We start from the raw sequence: 23,437 nt of genomic DNA, 5'->3' as shown, positions 1-23,437 counted from the left end.
CGACTGAACTTGAGGGTCGTCTAGGGGACGCCTCTCTTCAGGAGTCGGTACAGACGTGGATGCCATCTCAGAAGTACTCTCCCCACAGACGGCGCCAAATGTTTCGGGGTTTTCTGATGTCCTGCGGGAGAGTTACAACACCGAGACTGGAACCGGCCGCCTGTACCTGCAAAATAACGGAGACTCCTGGGAGCTCCGCCTCCAACGGTCAAGTTAGTACTTGTTTGAGGAGTAATAAGTGCGGAAATTAAAGGGGGAAGATCTGGTTCCTCTAGGGGAGGAGTGATCAATGTGTTCAGACTTCTCTAGGTGAGAGTAATTAATTGCCGAATCCCCTTTAATGAGGATTAATTAAGTATTTATAGTCTTGAGAAGCGTGCCACTCTCTAGGTTTAGGGTAAACCTAGGGCTGACTGGGCCTCTAAACAGGATTGGGCCTTGTTGGCCGGTTTTCCCATTTGGCATGGGTGGACACGTGGCGTGTCTCGATTGGTCCGTAGAGGACGTATCTGTGATTGACACGTGGCAGGCTCCTATTGGCCTACGTGAAGGACACGTGGCGGAACCTGGCTGGTCCACTTGTCAGACGGTGATTGGTGGATAAAAATCCCCTAATCAACCGGTAACTTGTACATTGGGTAAACTCTTTTTCATTTTTTTTTATAATTTGAGTGACACGTGTCACTAAATAATTGGTCAAAAAATAAAAATAAAACTAATTTTTTTTTAAAAAAAGAAAAACCCAGCCCAGCCCAGCCCCTGCCTTAGCCTTCTGCCGGCAGCCCCCCTCCCCTTGCCCCGCCAACGACCAGGCCACACTCCCCCGCCGGTTGCCAAAACCTCCCCCGACGGTGAGATCCATCCCGATACCCCTAGCCCCACCACCAAAATCGCCCCCAAAACCACCAAAATCCCCAATGAAATTACCCAAATTAATCCGATTCGAACCCCAATCAAACATGGGCAGCGGGAATAGCAGGAGCTCTAGCAAACGAGGGCACGATCAGAGGGTTTGAAGAGGTTTTCGACTGTTTTCAGCGATTTTTGAGGGGATTTCGGTGGCTCCAAGGTGGTGGTTGTAGTGGTTATGGTGGTTTCAGGGGTGGGATTTGGTTTAGGTGGTGATTTCGAGGGTGACTTTAGGTCGGCGGGGTGGTTTTTTGGTATTGGGGGATTCCGTGGCTAGCCGTTTTTGGGGGTTTAGGGTGGCTGCCGGCGGGTTTTGGTGGGGCTAGGGTATGGAAGAGGGTTTCACGGTAGGTGGGAGATGGCTGGTAGGTAGTGGGTTTTTTTCTTTTTTTTTTTTGTTTAGTTTTTAATTTTTTTTATTTTTTAACCAATTACAAAATGACACGTGGCATCTTAACCTATTAAAATCGGTTACCAACAGGTTAGGGATCAATAGAAAAAGATCCCCTATAAAGATGGGATTATTAAATAATAATCTAAAGGTGGTATTATTATCAACGAACCGGCCAAAGGTAGGATTATTAGAATTAATTTTTCCTATATTTTAATATTGTTATGTATATGTCCATACCTAAGTACCTAACAAACAAACCTACATCTCTATTTCCTCGATGTCTCTTAGGCCTCGTTTGATTAAATGTGGGAAATGCAAATGCCTTGAAAATTTATATTCCCATGTAATTGGAATTCTTAGGAAATGTTAAATTGTGTTTGGTTAACCATGAGAAGTTCCACTTACCGTGAAAATTCATAGAAATTTCTGCGTCCCATGAATTTGTCAACCAAACAACTCGAAGAATTTCATTTCCTAGGAATTTCAGTTCTCGGGAATTTCAACTTCCCATATTTTTATTTGTCAACCAAATTGACATCTCAGTATTTGTAAATGCCTCACTAAACTCAATGTGAAATGAAAAATAAAAAACGGACTCACAAGTCACAATAGCCCTGCCTCCTCCTCTCTCTCAGTTCTCCATTGAAGCGCACTCAACATCGCACTTGACGTTCTCCATCGTTGAAGCAGCTTCTGAGGTAAGTTCGTTGTTATTTCTTTTTGTAATCATCTTATCAATTTCACAATCTAGGGTTTTATTTTATTTTTTAATTGTCAGTGCATAAGTTTAGGGTTCCAAAATCGAAAACAAAATTATGAGCCTAATAAAATTATATGATTTTTCGAGATAATTGAATCAAATTTGGTTGCTAATGTATTGCACAACCCTTTAATGTTAGGATTCAACTATGAATTATATGATTTTTCGAGATAATTGAATCAAATTTGGTTGCTAATGTATTGCACAACCCTTTAATGTTAGGATTCAACTATGAATTTGTTGTATTTTTGCTTGTATACAGCCCTTAATGGAAAATAGACCAGATTTGGAGGATGATGATGATGATTTTAGTGATATATACAAGGCGTACACTGGACCAATTGGATCTTCTGTAGTCAATGTACAAGAAAAGCCAAAAGTAAATACCAAAAAATCCCAAGCGAGCTCAGATGAGGAAGACGAGCGTGACCCTAATGCTGTCCCGACAGATTTTACGAGTCGAGAGGCTAAGGTTTGGGAGGCTAAATCTAAAGCAACAGAGAGGAACTGGAAGAAGAGGAAGGAAGAAGAAATGATTTGCAAAATTTGTGGAGAATCTGGTCACTTCACTCAGGTTAGGGTCAATGTTGCATATTTACTGTCTATTGGGATTTTTAACCCTGTGTTATTGCTCTTCGACAAAAACGTTATTATCGATGGTAACCCTATACTCGATTTATATCAACCATGACGTTAATCACCATTAAAACCTATAAATAACTTAAATTTCTAATCATGGTTAACAATTACTATTGCTTCAATGTCTTATGATGCTAGTTAAGTTCATTTTTTTCTTCTGTACCCTACTTGGCTACCACAAACACACCCTACTACTTGGCTATCACACACACACCCAAAAAAACAAATGAAAACTGTATTCTCTTTGACAGCAACAATGGGTATCGTGAACTTGCTGGTTTTGATGAGGGCCAAATTGAAAAACAGTAACCACCATTATCGTAAAAAAAAACTATAATAAAGAAACACCAACAAATAAAACCCCAACTCACATTGTAAACTTGGAATTCTTCAACCATAAAATCTGCTTAGATGGTTAAAATATCATGAAGATTTGAAATACTCAGATGAAAATTAAAGCAGAATTAGAGGTCTCAATCTACAAATCAATTGTTTTTAGGAAAGAGACTGTTGGAATTGGAAATTAACACACGCTGCTTTAGCACCTGAACTCATTTAATCTTTGAAGAAATTGCTGGGAAAAACCTACAATCTACGGTGAAAAGAGCTAATGATAGAGACAAAGAGATGTGAAACCATCATTACATCAAGGTGGTGGGAGAATTCTTCATAAAGGAAGGGGGAAACTCATTTTAACTCTGGAATTGTTTATAGTAGCTAGTAATTTAAGTTATTATTATGATTAGACAATGGTCATTAATGTCGTGGTTGATATAAACCTAGAGTATGGAATTACCTTTGATGAAAACCTTTTTTTTTTTCCCCTCCGATTACCAAGATCAAAAGTGCAATAATACAGGGTTACCAATAAGAATTTCCCTTAATGATTATATCCTAAAGCACATCAGGTTCTTTTAAGAAAGTAAAATTATAATAGCTTCCAAAATATGATGTGGGTTTACACCAATCCTAGGCTCCATTTTAAATAAGAGATACTGGAAAAGTATGATAAATCTCTCTCTCTCTCTCTCTCTCTCTGGTTGATAAAGGGTCCTCCATAAAAATCCTCTGAATGCATACATCTGAACCCCTTGAGCAGGAGGTTCCGGTAGAAACATTGGGATGATGATATTATTGTCAGATTTTATTTTCTTAGTTGGTTACATGGCCATTCAGCTCCTGATGTGATTTGTTGTTAGCCCTCTGTTTGCTAATTTATGCTGCTTTATGATATCCTTTTTTTTATTGATCTTGTGCTTTTAGCCTTGGTTTACCAACTCTTTGCTTCAATGTTGCTGGACTATGAAACAATTGCAGGGATGTCCATTTACCCTTGGAGGGAACCGCAACTCCCAGGATTTCTTTGAAAGGGTTGCTGCAAGAGACAAGCAAGTGAGAGCACTTTTCACAGATAAAGTGATCCAGAAGATTGAGCTAGACAATGGCTGCAAAATCAAGATGGATGAGAAGTTTATCATTGTTAGTGGCAAGGATAGATTAATCTTGAGAAAAGGTGTAGATGCAGTGCATAGAGTGATTAAAGATGAATGTAATGATAGGAGCTCTCCAGGTTCTCATACAGGTAGGTCTAAGTCGCCAGAGCGCAGTCCTATTGGTACTCGGTTTACGCGCTCAGAACCCCGAAGATCTAGGTCACCTGAGCGCAGTCCTTTCAGTAATCGATTTACGCGCTCAGAATCCCAAAGATCTAACCCTAGCCCTAGAAATGCATCACAGTTTCATCAGAGATTTGGCAGACAAGATAGAGGTCTTGAGGACCGTATTCGTGGGGATCTGCAGAAACCTTCTAGAAATTCTCCACAAGGTAGGGCAACTAAAAGCTATACCTGTAACGCTATTACAGAACTGGTAATTAGTGACTATATTGCAGTACTATATTTCAACATTTTGAGCTCTATTGTAATGTTTTATGGACTGTCATCTGTATTGTACTTGAAGTTCTAGTAACATTGCATGTTGTTTATCTGTGGTTGCAGCAAGAGGTAAGTTCTTTTACCATACCATGTTGGATATTGAAGTGAGTTTCGCGAAGGGGTCTGATTTTTCCAAGTTGTCTTCAAAAGTTACTGTAAAGTGCATCAGAGGGATTCTAAGTATAGTTTATCTAGTTAGAGCTACTATTTATGTTAGGCAATGCTGAAACAAATGGTTAACATAGTATCATTTACTGAAGCTTATGTTAGTGATGGAGGACGAGGTCGTGCAAGCCGTTCGCGATCTCCAGCGCGTGCCCCTTATAGTGGCAGTTCATATACCACATATCAGGGGCCCTACAGATCCCATGGTTGGGAAACTGAGAGACGGGGATTTGATGTCCATGCTGATAATAAGGTTGAGCATCCCTTATTGCCACAAACACTTGAGGATGTGGAGTTGGAATACAGAAGAGAGGCCATGGATCTAGCCAGACTTCGTGATCAGCAAGAAGACGAGGAGAATTACAAGCACCGGGAGGTATGTGTGTGTATCAGTGTGTGTGTGCGCTTGTGTAATGTCTGTGTGTGTGTGTGTAATGTTTTGTGTGTCCCTTGTGTGTCTGTATGCTTATGTGTGTGTCTCCTTGTGCTGCTAGTATTGATAAAATGCTACGAAGGTGTGTGCAAGAGTATTAGTCCAATTCTTAGAGAAAATGCCTTTTGTTTAGAATCTTAAGGGTAGATATTTTGTGCTGGCTTCACGTGAGGGTTGACTTTATAATAGTGCATAAAAAGTTGAAAATCCTGACAATTTTTGCTGAGAAACAAAGGTCAAAGCTACCATTGGTTATAAACATAGAATTAGAATATAAAGCCAATTTTTTGAACATATATGGGCCCGTTTAGCTGTTCTGGAGGTGTAACAATCTGGCTCTGTATTCTGAAGTGTATAAGGAGCAATTAGTCTGTTGTAGGTTGTTTTATTGGTTATGTTGTACTACTAAATGCTTTGTTGGCAACATTATTATTGCAGCCTATAAACAAAGAGTGGCATATTTGTACTTTCAGTGTATTAATGTGATAAAAAAATTTATTCAAAGCAGTATAACACCATATTACTTTATCCGCTGTTGATCACTTGATCTGAACCTTAAGATGTTGAAAATTGCATCTTGCTCACAACATTCTCTCCCTCCATAAATTAAATTAAGTTTGTAAGCTCATATTTTGGTTATCTCTGTAAAACTTCATCATAACTCTTGTGTATACTCCAAATATATAATTGCGCTGCTTGGTCAACTTTGCTTAAGTGTAATTTTTCCATGTAGCCATTTGCCCTTTTGTCGTCGTTAGCTCACGTCGTTGCTTGTATTCCCTCTGTCCTTTATTATTTGCCTCATTTCTATTTTCTTTTATCATGGGGATAACAACTTCACTCTCGCATAAAATATATTTGGCCCCACCACTTTTGTTTGTTATCAACTCCACTCAACCAAAAATTAACAAAGTGAAAAATGGCTAGGGGGCTAAAAATTAAGGATGGAAGGAGCACTTAAGTGGCTGTTTGTTGATGATATTGCTGCACTAAATTGGCATTGAGTTTTCTGTTGATATATGTATATTCAAATTGATACGAATCATCTTAATTAAAATGACAAATGTTTCCCTCTGTGGTGCTCAAAATAATATTAGGTTATCAGAGACTTGAGAGAGACTTACATGAAAAAACTTGCTGGTTTACGAAGCTCTCATGCTAAACAGTGGGATGAGTTCCTTCACTTGGATGCACAAAGACGTCAGCAGGTGCACCAGCAGCAGATGCCAACTTCAGGTTTTGGTGGTTATCAGCAGTCCACTTTCTCTGATTATGATTCATTACACAGTCAGCCCTATGGTGGGTCAAACTTTCACGTAGAGCCAAGGGGCCAATACACAACTCCTGCTGAGCACTTTCCACACCCTAGGCCCCGTGATGCTTACACTGATATTCAGCATCAGAGACTAGATGGTTATGGGAGAGCATACAATCGATATTAAGTAGTTATGCTGAAACAAATATTGGTGAGTGTGCCTTGCTCTTCAGAATAAGTTCATGTGTATTCTTGCTTTTTTTTTTTCCCACTTGTAAATGCACCGTCTGTTTTACAAGGACTTGGCTCCATGTTTTGGTAAGATTTGGAGTTATAAGCATTCCTTGTTAGGTATCTTAGATTCACCTTGGGATCAATTGGCTCTATTGCATTGTATGATGTTAGCTTAATAATTATAGCAATACTTTATACGTAGAAGGGTTAGAGGTGCTGGAATTTAATGGATATAGGCCATTTCTTTATCAACAATGCAATAAATTAAATGTTCACTTCAAAACTTTTCAGGGCTCAGGGCTTGATGGTTACATATGCTAGTGGAGCCTGAACCCTAGGTAAGTTCTATAGAATTCTTTTTAGGTTGTTGAGAGATGAGCGAAGATCATCATTATCGTTCAATGCCCTTGTGGTTCTGCCTTGTAAAACCACTTGCTTTGTTAATTTTGACCCTTGTTTCGCCCCGTTTGTTTAGCAATATTCAACCTATGATGTTAAACCTTGTTTGGGTTTGGTCATGTCTTTGAATTATTGGATCAAATTGAATGGCTATTTGCTTTATTTAACAGTAGTGGTTTTTCATTCAAACACAGCTGTTTGAACTAGTTTCTATATCTGTGCTGCAATCGTACATGCAGGTGATGCAGCCTACTGTTTTACTCATAGTAGATAAGGTCAATAACTCAGTTAGTAGGTTGAGTGCAAACCTTGAAATGGCTAAAAGTGGCTTGCTTGATTATTCGCAATGACATTTGAATGGCAGAAGCTTTTAATTCTACCTAATGGACTTTTCACTTTGATGGCATCATCCCAAGATGATAAGTCAGTGTGGAAAGAATTGTGGAATTTACGATATTGTTCCAATAACTATACCGTAAATCTCTACAACGGAACTTTCTATGCTTTCCATACACATTTCTTGGAAGTCTGCCTTATGGTCACAACTTCAAAAACTTTGAAAGGGCAGATATCTTTGTGTAATTGAGATTAACGTGAGCTTTGTTTCTCGTGAGGTTTAAATTTTATTATTAATATCCATCTCTCGGATTGTGGGTGTATTAGCCAAACTTTGTTTAACAGTAACTTTCAAGCTAGCTTGAACAAGTTAGCTAGAAGATTATTCTTATTTCTCCATGGATCATGAGTAGTATAGAGCCGTTGGCAGCATTAACATGTCTGCATGATTGAAGAATTGATCAGGTGTTTGATCGACCAGGCAGATATTGTCTACTACTATGGCTGCTTTGATGTTCATCAATGAACCTATTATGGTTCATTACGACTATGGCTGATTTGATGTTCATCAATGATTGCATGAAGGTTCATTTCAACTATGGCTGTCACTGATCCTATGAATGTTCGGTTCAAGTATGGCTGATGATCTAAATGAATTTCATATTTAATTTGAATGATAAGTAATGTCTACAATCGTGAAGAAAAATTGAATTTTATTGACAAATTACTTGTCTACAACCACAAATGAAGCATTTATTGAGGCTTATCAATGAACGTTTAGTTGAATATGATTGATATAATTTGTTATATATATATATGAGAAGTTCAAAAAAAAAAAATTAACTAGTGTTAAAAAAATTTGGACAGGTTAAAAACATCTAGTTTGTTAATGTTCTCTTCAAATTCTAAAGAGGCATGAAATCGTTGCATTAGTTTTTGCTAATCACCTAATGATGTTGCCCCTGTGGTGCATTATACAAAGTACCGTATTTGTATTTGTATTTTTTTTCACGAAAGTAAGAAAAATAAAAATAAGACTTTCTCTTTTTTTTTTGAAAGGAAAATAAGAAACCTCCTCACTAAGGGAAATATTTGTATTTGTAATTGTTCTAAAATAAAATTAATTACGAAATTTTAAACCTAAATTATTAAAGTAAATTTTAAATTAATTTCGTTGGAACCCAATCAAAGAATGACTGACTTGTGTTAGCTTCTAAGTGAATTTGTAGTATTTCACCCCTCCATGCATCCATCACACGTTTGCAAAATCAAAACGGATGTTGCTGATCCTCATCATGTTTCCCGCAAATATCACAATAAATTTAAGATTTGGTGATAGGTTAAAGCCCTTCATTTGATTTTAAGATTACATTGGATTCTCTCAGGATGAGAATTTACTTTACAAAATTCTACTTTTTTTCTCTTTTAAGTCTTGAGGTATTTTAGTGAAATGAAAATATAAAAGTTTTTGATACAATGAATTTGCTATTGCTTTTCTCCAAAAATTATAATGAAAAAATTTTCTTTTCACAACTATAAATTTTACATGATGAATGTGAAGGACAACTTAATACGTTAGAACTTCTCTTTCGATTTTAGGGATTCCAAGATCAATTCTCTTTACCTGCTTTTGTAGTTTTTTTTTTGAAAGACTTTTGTAGCTCTCTTAACACCCAATAAAAAATATTACATGATACATACAATCCTTCCTAAGCTCCTAATTTCAGTGCTCCCCGTCTCTTTCAACAACTAAAATGCTAGACTGCAATCTTTTTTTCTTCTTTAAACTAAAATTAATTTTAGCCAAGCTTGGTTTTTAAGATCAATATGTATGAAAAAATATTTGATAGATAGGAAAATCTATCATAAACTACATTATAAAGCACATTATACTCGTATAACCCCATATGGAGAAACATGAAATGTATACTCGAATACTACTCATTGGCTTAAACCTTCAAAGTTAACCACCCCCATCCCCCCTCTCCCATCCTTCCTTTTGTTGGCTCCCAAATTTCTCCCTTCTCTTCTTTACTACCTTTTGTTTTCTGTCTTTTTCTTCCTTCTCCATCCCTTCTTTCATTTTGAAGTAGTAATTTTGCCACACATTATATTTATAATATAGTTTCACAAAAACTATTTATAAGGTAGTTTATCACAATTTTTTTAAGGAAAAATTACTTTAAATAATTCAACATTTTCCCCATTCTCTTAAAATAAACCAACCTTTGGATTACAAAATAAACCAACCTTTGGATTATTTCAAAATAATCCAACCTTTTACCCCCCATCTTCCCATATCAACACAGCAGGTCACCAAGCCGGTATTAATCGATTGCCTTGCCTACGTGTCATTTTCTTATTGGTTTATTTTTTAATTTATATTTTTCTTTAAAAAAAAAAAAACCCACCCCACATCTTTCTCTCTCCTCATCCTTCCTCCATGACCACCTCCTTCATCCTTCCTCCATGAACACCTCCTTCACTGGACGTTTTCCCAAAGTAAGCTTAAGTAGCAAAATATATACATAAATGGTTGTGTGGCAAAAGTATTTACCAAACTAAGCTTCCAGGGTAAAACGCTGTCTCGGACAGCGTTTTATGCCCTGGTTTTTTTTTATTAAAAATTCAACTTAAAAACGCTGTCTGGGACAGCGACTTTTGTTGTTGACTTTTTTTTGAAATTTTTGTAATTACCTTTTATTTAAAAAAATGTTTTAAAAAAAAAGAAAAAGTTATTCAAAAGATGCTGTCTGAGACAGCGTTTAACGCTCAACAATAAATTTTGTCTCAGACAACGTTTATGGTTCTTAATGAAACGCTGTCTAAGACAGCGTTTCTGTCGTTTTTTTTTTCCCTTCAGCAGGCAGCGTATTTCATTTCCTCCTCCTTCATTCTCAAACCCCTTCTTTCCCAAACTCTAACTTAATCCCTCTCTCTCTCATACTTGTGCTCCTCCGTCTAGACCGCTGCGCCGCCGCCACCTCCACCATCGCCCGCCGTCTTCCGGACGTCGAAGCCCACTATACACTCCCCTCACCCCGAAATAGGTAGTCATTCAACTCTCTTTGTTTTTTAAATTCTAGGGTTTATGTTGGTGATTTCTAATTTTTTTGGAATTGGGTTAAAATGTTGACGAGGTTGAGTTGTTAGCGTTAATAATGTTGAATTGTTAGTGTTGGTATTGTTGAATTATTAGTGTTGGTAATTGTTGAATTGTTAGTGTTGATAATGGTAGTGTTGATATTGTTATTGTTGATAATAGTTTGGATAATGTTGAATTGTTGTTGTTGGTTATGTTGAAAATTGTTGAAAATGGTTGATAGTTATTAGATTTTGAACAATTGTAGTAACCTACATTGTTGTGTAATAATGGTGATTTAGGGGTTCTTAGTAGTTAATTTGTAAAGTATGTAAACGTTTTTTGTTTGATTGTGGTGATTTAGGGATGATTTAATGGCTTTAAGTAAAATGTGTTTTGGTTGTTATGTAGAATATGACAGGACAAAATGTAGTGTTGTTATGGCGTTGGGGAGGTGAAATTTTGTGCGATGGATCAAATGTTGAGTATAGTGGAGGGAATATGGAACCACTAACACTTGAACCGAACATGACAGTAATGATTTGATGAACGAGGTTCATAGTAGTATTGGTTCAAACCCAATGAATGTGGAACTGAACATTAAAATGAGGTTTGATACTGGTCATGGGGTTCAAGTGTTACCTGTCTCTACGAACAGACATTTGAAAGATTTGAGGAGCATTGTTGCAATGAAGGGTGTTCCCAATGAGATATATGTAGAAACGATGCCTATATGTACCCAACAAAGTACTCGGGCAGAACAGCAAGCTACATATGTCTCTGATTACAACACCGCGCCCTTCCAAGTGCCCTCAAACCACATTCCATCAAATGAATATGGGATGGGATCCGTCACTCTGAATGATGCAGGACGACCAATTTCACTTGTCGTTAAGTTCTCATATAGCTTCACCAGTACATGCGGGGGGATGTGTGACAATGTTCGGCCAACCTAGTCCGTCGTCATCGAACACCGTGGCATCTTCACCGATGCAATTGTATAGCTATTCGCCTATGCAAGATGATGTTCAAGCATCACCGTCTCGAGAAGAGGCAAATTATTTTGATGATATTGTGAATAATGAATTGTCGGTGTATGATGTGTATGCGGAAATGGATGATGAGGACGAGAACGGAGAGGAGGATGATGAACCTGCACAGATGGAAGTTGTCGAGCCCTTGGTTAGAACTCCCATACCCTGGTTCAGTGAGGTCCCCGAGAACTATGAAGTTGATCAGTATTGGACCGAATCGGGTAGCCACACATCGTTTGTTCCTGGGGGGAATTTGAGAAGGGAATGTATTTTGAAAGCAAGAAAATACTTCAAGAAATGGTGAAGATGTATTCTATACAGAGGAATCAATTCTACACCATAGTGACCTTGAATGATGGTGTCCTACATCTGCGATGCAAGAAGAAATGTGGTTGGATGCTACGGGGTACCAAATCCAGTGAGCACTCCCGTGGTTTTACCATAGTCACGTACAAAGGCCCGCATCGGGAGACATGTGTCACTGAAGTACTATCTACTGATCACCCACACTTGGATTCGTCCATAATAGCAGAGTATGTGAAGTCCTTTGTGCGGAAAGATCCGTCTTTGAAAGTTGAATTCATCCAGGACCTCATCTCCAGGCAATTTCATTTCGATGTCCCTTATCGACGAGCGTGGTATGCCAAGGAGAAAGCTATAGTTGAAATATTTGGGGATTAGGAGAGTTCTTACGGCAGACTTCCGCACTTCATGCAAGCACTCCTCCGGTCAAACCCGGGAACATGTGTCGTATGGAAACACAAAGTTTTGGTGGACGGTGTATACTACAGCAACATGGAAGTGTTTGAACGAGTGTTTTGGGCCTTCGGTCCTTGTATTGACGGCTTTAAACATTGTATGCCTGTTATCTGTATCGATGGAACGCACTTGTACGGGAAGTATAAAGGAACACTGTTGGTTGCTACTAGTGTTAATGCAAGCTTTCAGGTATTTCCTCTAGCATTTGCGGTGGTTGAAGGGGAAAACACATCCAGCTGGTCTTGGTTCCTGGGCTGTATTCGGGATCGTGTCACGCAACGGGATGGCCTTTGTGTTATATCTGATCGACATCCTGGGATCATTGCAGCAATAAATGATCCTAATGTAGGATTCACCGAGCCGCGAGCCTATCACAGGTTTTGTGTCCGCCACATAGCTTCTAACTTGAACACTCACGTGCGAAGTAACGACATGAGAGATATGTTCAAGGCTGCGGCGTACCAAAGGCAGGAAAGAAAACTTCAAGTTGATCTGTGTTTCATTGGTGAGGCATGTACGAAGGCCATGGAGTACATTGCTCAAGTCCTATTCACTATGTGGTCTCTCTTTCACGACAACGGTCGCAGATATGGGATATGTACTACAAACTTCTCTAAAACATTTAATAACGTGTTGAAGGGAGCTCGGTTTCTACCGATCATGTCCCTTGTCGAGTTAACCTTCCATAGAGTTAACAAGTATTTCACTTTGAGAAGAGAGTCTTCCGAGGCTAGGTCTGATCAGGGACTTCCATACCCCACAAAGGTCACTGCGATCCTGGAGAAAAACACCGCAAAAGCCAGATATCATAGAGTGGATGCGTATATCGTCGTTTGCATATTTACCAAGTGACAACAGAGAGGGGAGAGCGAACTGGTAGGAAAGGAGGCCACAAGCATACTGTTAACCGGCAATTGAGAACGTGTACATGAAACAAACCGAAGATATTCCACTCTCATGTTCTCATGTTTAAGCAGTCTGTGCGGCGTATTCACTTTCGGAGCGGCCTTGGGTGGACCCTTTGCTGCAATCGGCCGCCTACACGAACACCTATGCACCGCAGTTCTGGCCTATCCCCTGCGAGACAACCTGAGCACAGTGGGCACAGTACGTAGGCCCTAAACTCATTCCGGACGGCACCATGGTTCGTGGAAAAGGTCGTCCAAGGTCGAAGCGCATACGCAATGAAATGGATGACACCAACCGGCCTCCGACCAAATGCAGTCGTTGTCACCAGCAAGGTCACAACCGAACTACTTGTCCATCTAGACCGACATAGGACCTTAGTTTATATTTGTTATTTGATGTAGTTGTATCTAGTAGTGTTATTTTGAAAATTGCGGTCACTTGGATGATTTGTATGTCACTTGGATATTTTATATGTTTGGCTGTTGTAAAAAACCGTCCATTTTATTTCCTCGTTCTCATTGCTATTCCAGTTATTCTGTTGGTGTATATTATGTAACGTTTTCAATGAACAGACACCATGCACAGACAGGATAGGAAGCCCGGACCCCTTGACCCTTCTGTCCTGACTCTGCAGGACACACATCGGAGCGTCGATGTATGGAACCAGACGATAATATTTCTTCTGTTACTTTTCTAGATTCATTGATGTACTATCTAATATTAATTACAAACGGATCATGCTTTTTCAGGGTGACATAGCGAAGGCGCTGATTTGCAAGCACTACACTACCCGGGCTCTAGGCGGCTGGGTTGTCGATGAACGTTGTCTTGCGTACGTCGCGTACGCTGGCTTTGGCGGTATTCATCGGGTGGCGTTCAGGGAGATCGACCGACAGCTTGTCACTGCGCTAGTGGAGAGATGGAGGCAGGAGACGCACTCCTTCTATCTACCAGTTAGGGAGGCCACTGTTACATTGCGGGACGTCGCGATACTGACGCGCCTTCCTGTGCATGGGACTGTGGTGACAGGATCTGCGATAGTCGATCCAGCTGGTTTGGTAGTCCGGGTTCTGGGGGTGCAGCCTGGTCCCGACGATATCCGTGGCTCCGGGTTGAGGACCGACTGGTTACGAGATACTTTCGGTCACATGCCTGCGTACGCTGATGACGTCATAGTTCAGAGATACGCTCGAGCATACATGTTCTTGCTCATATCCGGCGTGTTGTTTAGGAACAAGATCGGGAGCCATATGCAGCTTATTTACCAACAGCTGTTAGACCACGACTGGGATCATATCCGTGGATACAGCTGGGGTAGTGCTTGTTTGGCGATGTTGTATCGCAACCTCTGTAGGGCCTCCCAAAGTGGTGCAGTCGAGATCTGTGGACCTCTGATCGTGCTTCAGGTAAACAACCTAGTTTTCACTATCTATTTAGGCAATCACCACGGATCATACTTAACATAGCTACGTATTTTGTTGTTGCAGTTATGGGCTTGGGAGCACATCCACGTAGGAAGACCAGGTAGGCCTGTTGTACATCGTCGAGGACAACAGGACAGGGATAACCAGTATGAGCCGTACATCTCTCCACCGCTCCCTGCAGCTGATGAGGCTTACGGTTACAGGTTTGTAACATTTGGCAGTCTTTTTTGCCCCCATACGGTTTCATTTTGCTAACAAACAAAACAATTTTGTTACCATAGGTGGGTGGTCCCCAGACTCACACAGGCGCATGCGGCGACGGGTCTTCCATACTACCGAGACACCCTTGATCGACTCACTGAGCAGCAGGTGGAAACTTTTTAGATATTTGTAAACAATTATGTGCTGTGTATACCGTATGTGGACTAACTTAATTATAATATTTATTTTGATGTGTTATTGCAGATCACCTGGGATCCGTATGAACCGGCTTTGGTAGATGCCATGCCTGCACATCTACTAGATCATCAGGCAGAGTGGCGTGCCAGAGTCCCCCTGATTTGTTTCGAGGTCGTGGAGAGTCACCTACCCGACCGCGTCATACAACAGTTCCAACTACGCCAGCCTGTTCCCCAGCATTGTGACACTAGTGTACGCCTTCACGGCATTGACCGTCGGGGAAAGGGGGAGACGAACTGGGCATTGGAGCATTAGCGTTTCCTTGAGCTATGGCAGCAACGGCTGGAGTTCGTCGTTGGCGGTGACCCGATGCAGGGCGATATGGATCCTCACGATCCATACATGGTGTGGTACAGGCGTATTACACGCTGTTTCATCAACCCCAGCTACACACCACCGTCCACACATTACCAGCCAGCACATGACGTCATTCACGGATATGTGAGTTGCTTTTATTGTACTTATCGTCCTCATGTTTTATTTTTTAATATATCATGTAACTAACTGACCGATGATTACTGCAGGCGGCGGATATGGTGTCGATGTTTGATGCACTGTCACTCGCCCTTGCAGACGGGCCCAACAGAGCCCAGCTCGAGCGTATGCGAGATATGTCCGTGACTTCCTTATAGAGACATGGTCACGGTTATCTCATCCACCAGCGGGACGGTCAAGATAGTGGATCCTCCTTCCAGGCACAGTTCGACCCCGGCCAGAGTAGCAGTGGAGGTGATCATACGACACCCACAGACGCAGACGAGTACACCATCCACACTACTGCGCCCTCGGGAGTCAGGAGGACACATCGTCCAGCCAGCTCACTCCCCCACCGCGCCGAGACCCATTCACCACCATTTCCCATTACACTCGGCGTCGTAGACGCACGGACGACGATCAGCCTAGGGACCCTTCATCCCAAATTGATGAGTAGGGATAGTGTCGTATGATTTATTTGTTGTAGATAAACATTTTCTAGAATGATGTATATAACGATTACATTATTAATATAATACATGTTTGTTGAATGAATCTGTGCGTGGTTTGATGTTTACTTTCCTTATTTATCCAAACCGGACTTAGTGATATGGTGCTTCATTGTGGTTTAGTGATGTTGGTTGTGGTGGGTGGTGGTCGACGGTGGTGGAAAGGTTGGGGCTGGTGGTGTTGGAAAGGTTGGGGCTGGTGGTGGAGGTGGTTGAAGTGTTGTTGGGGGTAGTTGGACTGTTTAGAAGTGCATAAGGGTGGTCGAAACTGGCGTAAGGTGGTGGTCGATGGTAGGGGTTGGTGGTGGGGGTGGTGGTTGACTGTGGTGGCTAAATCAAGGCAGGGGGTGGTGTGTTGGGGCAGAAATTGGAGACAATGCTGCAAACTGCTGGTGCATTGCAGATCAGCAGAGAAACGCTGTCTTTTATGTTGTACATAAGATGTTGTCTGAGACAACGTTTTATGTACAAAAAACTTCGTATATAAAACGCTGTCACTTTACAGCGTTTTATGTGTTTACTATTTTTTCCCCCTTTTAATGTTAAAATATCTAAAATTACAAAAAAAAATTACAAAAAAGTCAACAACTAAAAACGCTGTCCCGAGTAGAATTTTTAATTAAAAAAAAACACCAGGGCATAAAATGCTGTCTCGGACAGCGTTTTAGCCTGGAAGCTTAGTTTGGTAAATACTTTTGCCACGCAACCATTTTGGTAGATATTTATAAAAAATGGCTTACTTTGGAGAAAAGTCCTCCTTCACTCCCACCTTACCTCCCCCTCCCACTTACCCACCAACATCACTACATCCCACAACCACCACCACGACACCCGGCCGAAATCCCCACTCACCTTCATTTTCTTCACCCTGGAACGCTTTGACCACCACCAACACCAAAAGCAGCCACCGCGTACTCCCTTTAACCACCACTTCTTTCTCTCTCCTCCCCCACCACTACCACCGTTGTCAAAACTGCCTCCCTGTACTCTCTCCTCGCCAACTCCCTTTTCACAACCAACCACCACAACTACCATCCCTCACCGTGCAACAATTCCATAAGTAAAACCACCACCCCGACCATCCATGCCATCACCAAAACCGTGGTTCATAGAGGAAAGAGAAAAGGAAGTGAGAAATTTGGTGGATGGTTGTCTGGAGAGAGAAAGAGAGAAGGTAGGTGGCTAAAGATTTGGGTGGGGGACTAAATTAATAGACTAAATTGTCACAACAATACATCTTTTTTTTTTTGGCAATTTCTCTCTCCATATTCAAATCTTTTGATTTCTTTGTCTAACTCTAACCTCATGCCTAGGCACATTCATATCCTCCATTTTCTTCAAATACACCAATTTAAGTTTAAGATATTGCACAATAAAACATAAATTGTGGAAACTCAAAATTTTTCTAGTTTTTGAAATTTATGCAAACTTTCTGTCAATAACAATTGTGCCTATTTTCTGAACCACAGTAGAATTTTCGTATTTTGAGAGCAACCTTTCTACATTTTTGTAAGTATTGTAATGTATTTATCTTATATTCAATCTATGTTTGATTAATGACAAAAACATCCAGAAACTAACTCCAATCTTTTATCTGGCTTACTCAAGAAATCAACCATAAATGCATTGCACACATAAAATAAATTTTTTAAGAAAAAACAGTAATACAAATTGCAAGCTGAAGCTCCGCAAGTAATATCATAGAACCAAAAACAATTTCAAGAATTAAGCGAGAGCCAACAAAATGGAAAAGTCTACAAGAGGATATTGAATTACAATTCAACCAAATTCTGGAACACATAACCAGATATTCAAATAAATGATGATAATACACTAATAATCCACAATATCATACTTTGATCATAATTCCAAGACAAACAAATCAGCTATCAGGCAGTTTCATAGTTGCCAATTCAGCAGGTGGCCGCAAAGTGCACACCATCTCTCTTGTCTTCCCAAAGTAAACCTATTCAGATTCAGCAGCATAACATACTAGCTCAGTAAAACATTCTTAAGTATACTTCCTCCTTCCCAGATTAGTCATCACATTGTCCAAGTCTCCCAACCCAACCCTAATACTTACGGTGACCATAACAATGCATACTGTATTATTTTCCCCTTCCCATCATATTCTGAATAGTTTAAGGATGGCATACCAGAAAATGTAATCATATAAACCATTACTGTTAAGCAAATGTAACAATTTTTTCTAGATATCCTATATAAGAATGTGAGACTATGCACAGGTATAAAGCTGCCCACTTCAAACATAAACATAGAGCAACGCGTCTAGGTGTCGAGTGGGTGCATTGAACTGGCATGTCCCATAAACTATCAAAAGCATCAAATTTTCAGTCATGCATAGTACCTGATCCAGTGAGTTTTGAAGCTTGCCTTCCAATTCTTCAATCATTTTTCCCATGTTACAAAGATGACCTTCGGCCATTGACAGTTGCATACTCATCTACAACACGAATAGAAAACTTAAGTACAAACCTAGAAAAAGGATTTAAGTGAAAATTATGAAGTATTCTGGTACTTGCCCCAGTGATCACTGTATGATAATAACCAGTCAAACAGCTTTAGGGTTGAGTAAAACTATCTGAAAATCCGATGATCGATCCGCATCCGATCCGAAAATTATAAATATCCGATCCCAAAAATTCGGATATCGGATATCCAAAATATGGATTTCAGATATCCGATATACGAAAAAAAAGTCAGATATCGGATATCGCCCGATCAGATATCCGAAGAAATGACTCATTATACCATATGATTCATTGGTCCTTATCGTGTTTTACTTGTTATAAAATCACCAAACCCTAAAATTTGTGACCCCAATATAAATCGCCCAAGGCCCAAACACACCCCCCCCCCAACGCCCCCCTCCTCTCTTCCCCTCTCTCTCTCTCTCTCTCTCTTCCTCTCTTTCAAATTCCTTTCTCTCTCCTTCACCTCGGCATCTCTAGTCCTCCACGGCTCCACCCTTTTCTTTCCCTCATTCTTAAAACTTCTCCTTCTTCTCCTTCGTATCGTTTTTGCTTTAGTTTTATTTGTAATCTCCTTTTCAGGTAATCTCTCCTTCTAGATCTATCATTTTTGCTTCGGTTTTTTTTGTTAATTTCATGTTGTTTTGTGAGAAATTTGATGTTTGTGTTGAGTTGAGTTCGTTTAATTAGAATCTATGCTATTTTTCTTAGTTTAATTTTTAAGTCAGTTGATGTTTGTGAGAATCTGCTTCTTTGTTAGTTTAATTTTTAGATCTATGGTGTTTTATGCCAGATTTGTTGTTTTTGTGTTTTGTGTTCGATCTTTATGCGATTTGTTGTTGATGATAAATTTATTTGAATTTGAAATTATTTGAAGTTTATTTGATATTAGAAACTTGATTTTAGTTTCTCTTTATAGGACAATATTGTTCCTATTTTTGCCCAGATTTCTGGTAGTTCTCACAACCTCCGCGGCTTCACCTCACAACCAGCAACTCACCGTTCGTTCTCACTTAACCATCAGGCGACAACTTATCGTTGATTTTAGATTCTGAAATTTTGGGATTATCATATTTTGTAATTTGTGGAATTAATAACTTCAAAAATATGTATAATTGTAGTTGGTAATTAAGAATTTGATTTTGCAGTCACCAATTTGATTACATTGGTAATTTCTATCGGCCTTTAAAAACAAATAAATTTTGCCAAATAATTAGAATTTTAATTATATTATAAAAAAGGGTCGGATATTGGATATCCGGACTATCCGATCCGAAAATCCGAAAATTTCGGATATCTGGATTTCGGATATCCGAAATATTCGGATCGGATATCGAACATCAAATATTTGGATTTTCGGATCGGATATTCGATCCTTGCTCACCCCTAAACAGCTTAACATGATCATATCGAAGGGGCAACACAGTGTAAAGTTGAGATTATAATGGTCACAGTTTCCGTTTGCAGAACAAGTTACATTACCTGTCTTCTAATAGATCCAGATAAGCTGAATGTCCCGCAGGAGTCACTATTTGTAGTCAAAGATAGCATGACAGTACTGGTTAAACAGTACCTGGCAGTTCCTTCATCCTCAGGTCCCACCTATATTATCATTTGAAATAATTTGGTGCTTGATGAGTAAATGACATGGGGAACGATCTTTGGGAAAAGGAAAATGGTAAAATAAAATGAGGTTGCATAGAATTGTAGTTCACAAGTAGAAGATCAGTAGAAAAAATCTAATACACAGAATGAGTCCACAGGGCAGTCAAATATTGAAAACTAGTATGCATTACCCTCATAAATTTGATTTGTCAACTCCCCCCCCCCCCTCCCACAAAGCACAAACAGGCACAAGCAAGAACTGAATGTTGAGTGACCCAATTTAGTTTTTTTTCTTCTTTTCATTTCAGTTAAGGGAAGATTCACCCAGGGAAAAAGGTATAGAATCACTTTTCTTTATCAAGAAGCATGCGACAAATTCTTCATTATCATCTTCCCACATATAAACAGATGAAATTCCACCTTCACAATACCTAGCAATAAAAGATAATTTATTTCCCTCAAACCCTTCAAAAACCAGCGAAGAAAGAAGAAATAAATGGAAGGGGCCTAGAACAAAAGGACAAAAAAAAAACAGAAAGAATACTGACAGTAATTAGCATTGCCACTGAACTAGAAAACCAAGTACGAGGCAAGTAAAGGACCTCACTGGTCACAATATACGGCGAAAACATCATTGGCTTCAATTTCGAGGTTCCTCAGCTCTACAGAAGGATAAAGGCCATCCTCCAACGGTGGCTGGTACTTATTTGTCCATGGCGACTTATAATGAAAAAAGGGAAACAAAATTGAATTACAGCTTTAAAACAGTGCTACATAAAACAGTTAGAAGTGACAACATTCACTAGGACAAGCATCAACTCAACAGGCTAAGAGCTATGTACAGATTCACCATGGCATCTGAAAAAATGCCAGTATTGCAACTATGAGGAACCAATGAAGTAAATTTTCTGTTTGTCAATGGACTCACTAACCAGAGAGGCATATTGAACACATAACAAAGATCAGCTTTGTACTTTGTGCTATTGAATATCAGAATTGTCAATGAGCTAAGCACAAATCACTGATGCAATACTTGAATTAATGGTAAAGATAAAAAATAAAAATAAAATAAAAAACGAGTAATACCTTCTACAATCAGAAGACACATATATATGAACATGGATTACGCTGCAATGGGAAAATCTATACTACACTAGAAAGCATCACGAAAAGCCCCTAAACAAAATCTATAGTTTTGATTTATAATCTGAATGGTCAACTCTTGGTTCAGACAACATATGTGAAAGAAGGCAGAAAGTAAGACAAGTAAATAGTACAATATGTTTAAGGAATTAAAAATGTATTGATAATATAAATGAGTAAGAAAATAATGCATGTCAGTTAACTTTTTCACCTGTAGGAATCAGCATCTCTGTTATATTCGCACAATATGAACTCCTTTCCACTTTCTTGATCACATAAAACCTGCTTCCTCAAACCAGAAAAATAATCTACTTAATCTGACATCCTGGATACCCATAACATATATGACAGTATTGCGCAAAAGACGATGTGATACAATAAAATAGCTAAAAGTTAGCAAGATACTCAATTAAAAGCCTCCAGAAGAGAATTTATACAAAATGAAAATTACTCAGTTTACCAGAAGAAAAAATAAAAAAAAAAAAAAAAACAAAAAAATCATCCAAATTAAAGTAGAACGTATAATTTCCGGCTAATAATCTAATATCATCCATAATTCTAACAGATTAATTATCTTTTCTTTGAACTGTTAGTATATTAACATGCAAGCTTCTTACACTCTATTGTGAGAAAAGGACTGCCATGAATAGCAATAATCTCTAATGCCGCATAAGAAAGTTCTGATTCATTTCCAACCACCACTAGGAGATTCCATAACATAAGCAAATAACTTTTGTAGGCTAAAGCAATTAAAGAAGAACCAAAGCTTTAGGGATCCCGTTTGTTTTTGGGGGTGATCCAGGATAACTTCAAAATGATGCTTGGAAAAGCGGACTCAAACATCTAGAAGGGGAACTAACAATCAGGAAGTATATACTCTGTAATTATTAAAAGTTTAAGTTAATTCATGATCAAACACACTACTCAGAATTAGCATCCAATAGGATTGACTTTCAATCTATCAAGTACTTGTATATAGAATTTAGAAATCACAAGCAAACCTGAACAAATCCAAAGGGCAAGAATAGTTGCAATAAACTCAATACATTGATTACAGAAGAGTTACAAGCATATAGAAAACCCCACTGATTCATATTCTCTAAGTTATGCTCAATTACATCGATTGATAGTACACTCAAAAATAATCCTCTACGGCTTGGTTGAAGTGAAAGGGTCGCAATGTACGATGGTGTTACATAAAGCAGCCCAAGATTGCAAATGCTAAAGATCCGATTCGAGGCAACAAATGTAACCCTTTGTGATTATATATGTCACACCCATACAAGTTTCTTATTAAACCTGCACATCATTTCTATTATGTTACGAATGCACCCATAAAATTAACTCCAAGTCAATAACCATTCTCGCATTAACCCACCAGAAATTCTTACTAAACTGTTCATATAACCCAATCAATACAGAATTCTAAATACATTCAACAATAAATGAATCCACAATCATAATTCTGCATAAATCAATAGACAAAGCAAATCCCAAAACACAAAATTAAAACCCTAAACAAAGATAAACACCCACAACCCAGAAAGTCAAAATCAAGCAAGATCAAATAAAACCCAACAAAATAAAACATCTTCCAATCCGTAAAAAGCAAAAAAAAAAATCCATGAAATTGAAAGAAAAGTGGATGAATTTCCAGAAACAGGGGTCAAAACCTGGAGAGGTTGATCGACTTGAGAGAGGAGATCAGAGGAATGCTCAGGCATGAGAGAAAGAAGAGCAGAGAGAGCGGTGTCAGTGTGCTTAGGATGAATCCTTCGCATCAACCCCATTGCAGCTTCCATATTTTCTTTGTTTAGTGGGTGTTTGATCAACCCAGAAAATGAGCAGAAAGAGAGAGATATAGCTTTGGTTCGAAGCAATAAGCATTAAGCAATGTGGGATTGTGGGTAGTCCAATCTCGGAAAAAACAACTTTTTTTGCATTTAAAAAGTAACTGAGGGTAATATATGTTAACTCGGTTCGTTTATACATGGTTGCAAAGTTATTTCAGTTACTTTTGTAGGGTTAACATTGTAATTTTCCCTGAGTCCAAATTAATAGAGTGAATGTTAGTTAACGCTTGCCTTTT

General features: G+C 39.1%; 3 protein-coding genes across 4 annotated transcripts; 2 read left to right on the top strand and 1 right to left on the bottom strand.

Annotated features, from left to right (window-relative positions):
* The first annotated feature begins 1,843 nt into the window (after positions 1-1,843).
* LOC110696454 lies at positions 1,844-7,289 on the top strand. Of its 2 annotated transcripts, XM_021873742.1 has the most exons (7): positions 1,844-2,001; positions 2,326-2,637; positions 4,020-4,527; positions 4,700-4,705; positions 4,897-5,177; positions 6,332-6,700; positions 7,015-7,289. In XM_021873742.1, exons 2-6 carry the CDS (start codon positions 2,332-2,334, stop codon positions 6,674-6,676), a joined length of 1,446 nt encoding a protein of 481 aa, XP_021729434.1. In that variant the 5' UTR covers positions 1,844-2,001; positions 2,326-2,331; the 3' UTR covers positions 6,677-6,700; positions 7,015-7,289. The 2 variants fall into 2 exon arrangements, with proteins under 2 accessions (XP_021729434.1, XP_021729435.1); XM_021873743.1 differs by lacking the exon at positions 4,700-4,705.
* A 5,080-nt stretch (positions 7,290-12,369) lies between these two features.
* LOC110696415 lies at positions 12,370-13,185 on the top strand. Its single transcript, XM_021873702.1, has one exon. It carries the CDS (start codon positions 12,370-12,372, stop codon positions 13,183-13,185), a length of 816 nt encoding a protein of 271 aa, XP_021729394.1.
* Positions 13,186-17,346: 4,161 nt separating this feature from the next.
* Positions 17,347-23,257, bottom strand: LOC110696453 (probable F-actin-capping protein subunit beta). Its single transcript, XM_021873740.1, has 6 exons — positions 23,022-23,257; positions 21,560-21,630; positions 20,808-20,925; positions 20,083-20,202; positions 18,477-18,572; positions 17,347-18,074 (listed from the first exon to the last, which is right to left on the bottom strand). The coding sequence occupies exons 3-6, from the start codon at positions 20,838-20,840 to the stop codon at positions 17,991-17,993; spliced, it is 333 nt and encodes a 110-aa protein (XP_021729432.1). The 5' UTR covers positions 20,841-20,925; positions 21,560-21,630; positions 23,022-23,257; the 3' UTR covers positions 17,347-17,990.
* Positions 23,258-23,437: the final 180 nt, after the last annotated feature.

This window comes from Chenopodium quinoa, unplaced genomic scaffold, assembly GCF_001683475.1.
Source record: "Chenopodium quinoa cultivar QQ74 unplaced genomic scaffold, ASM168347v1, whole genome shotgun sequence".
Lineage (NCBI taxonomy): Eukaryota > Viridiplantae > Streptophyta > Magnoliopsida > Caryophyllales > Amaranthaceae > Chenopodium > Chenopodium quinoa.
Note: the sequence above shows the minus strand (reverse complement) of the source record. Positions and strands in the feature narration are given on the sequence as shown.

Bases quoted from the DNA above. Each gene is read 5' to 3' on its own strand.
- LOC110696454 (XM_021873742.1), top strand. From the start codon at position 2,332: ATGGAAAATAGACCAGATTTGGAGGATGATGATGATGATTTTAGTGAT. The intron at 2,638-4,019 runs GTTAGGGTCAAT...AAACAATTGCAG, and splicing joins AATCTGGTCACTTCACTCAG to GGATGTCCATTTACCCTTGG. The intron at 5,178-6,331 runs GTATGTGTGTGT...AAATAATATTAG, and splicing joins AGAATTACAAGCACCGGGAG to GTTATCAGAGACTTGAGAGA.
- LOC110696415 (XM_021873702.1), top strand. From the start codon at position 12,370: ATGGAAGTGTTTGAACGAGTGTTTTGGGCCTTCGGTCCTTGTATTGAC.
- LOC110696453 (XM_021873740.1), bottom strand. From the start codon at position 20,840: ATGATGTTTTCGCCGTATATTGTGACCAGTGAG. The intron at 20,203-20,807 runs GTCCTTTACTTG...ATGATAATATAG, and splicing joins CGTATATTGTGACCAGTGAG to GTGGGACCTGAGGATGAAGG. The intron at 18,075-18,476 runs GTACTATGCATG...GAATCTGAATAG, and splicing joins TTCAAAACTCACTGGATCAG to GTTTACTTTGGGAAGACAAG.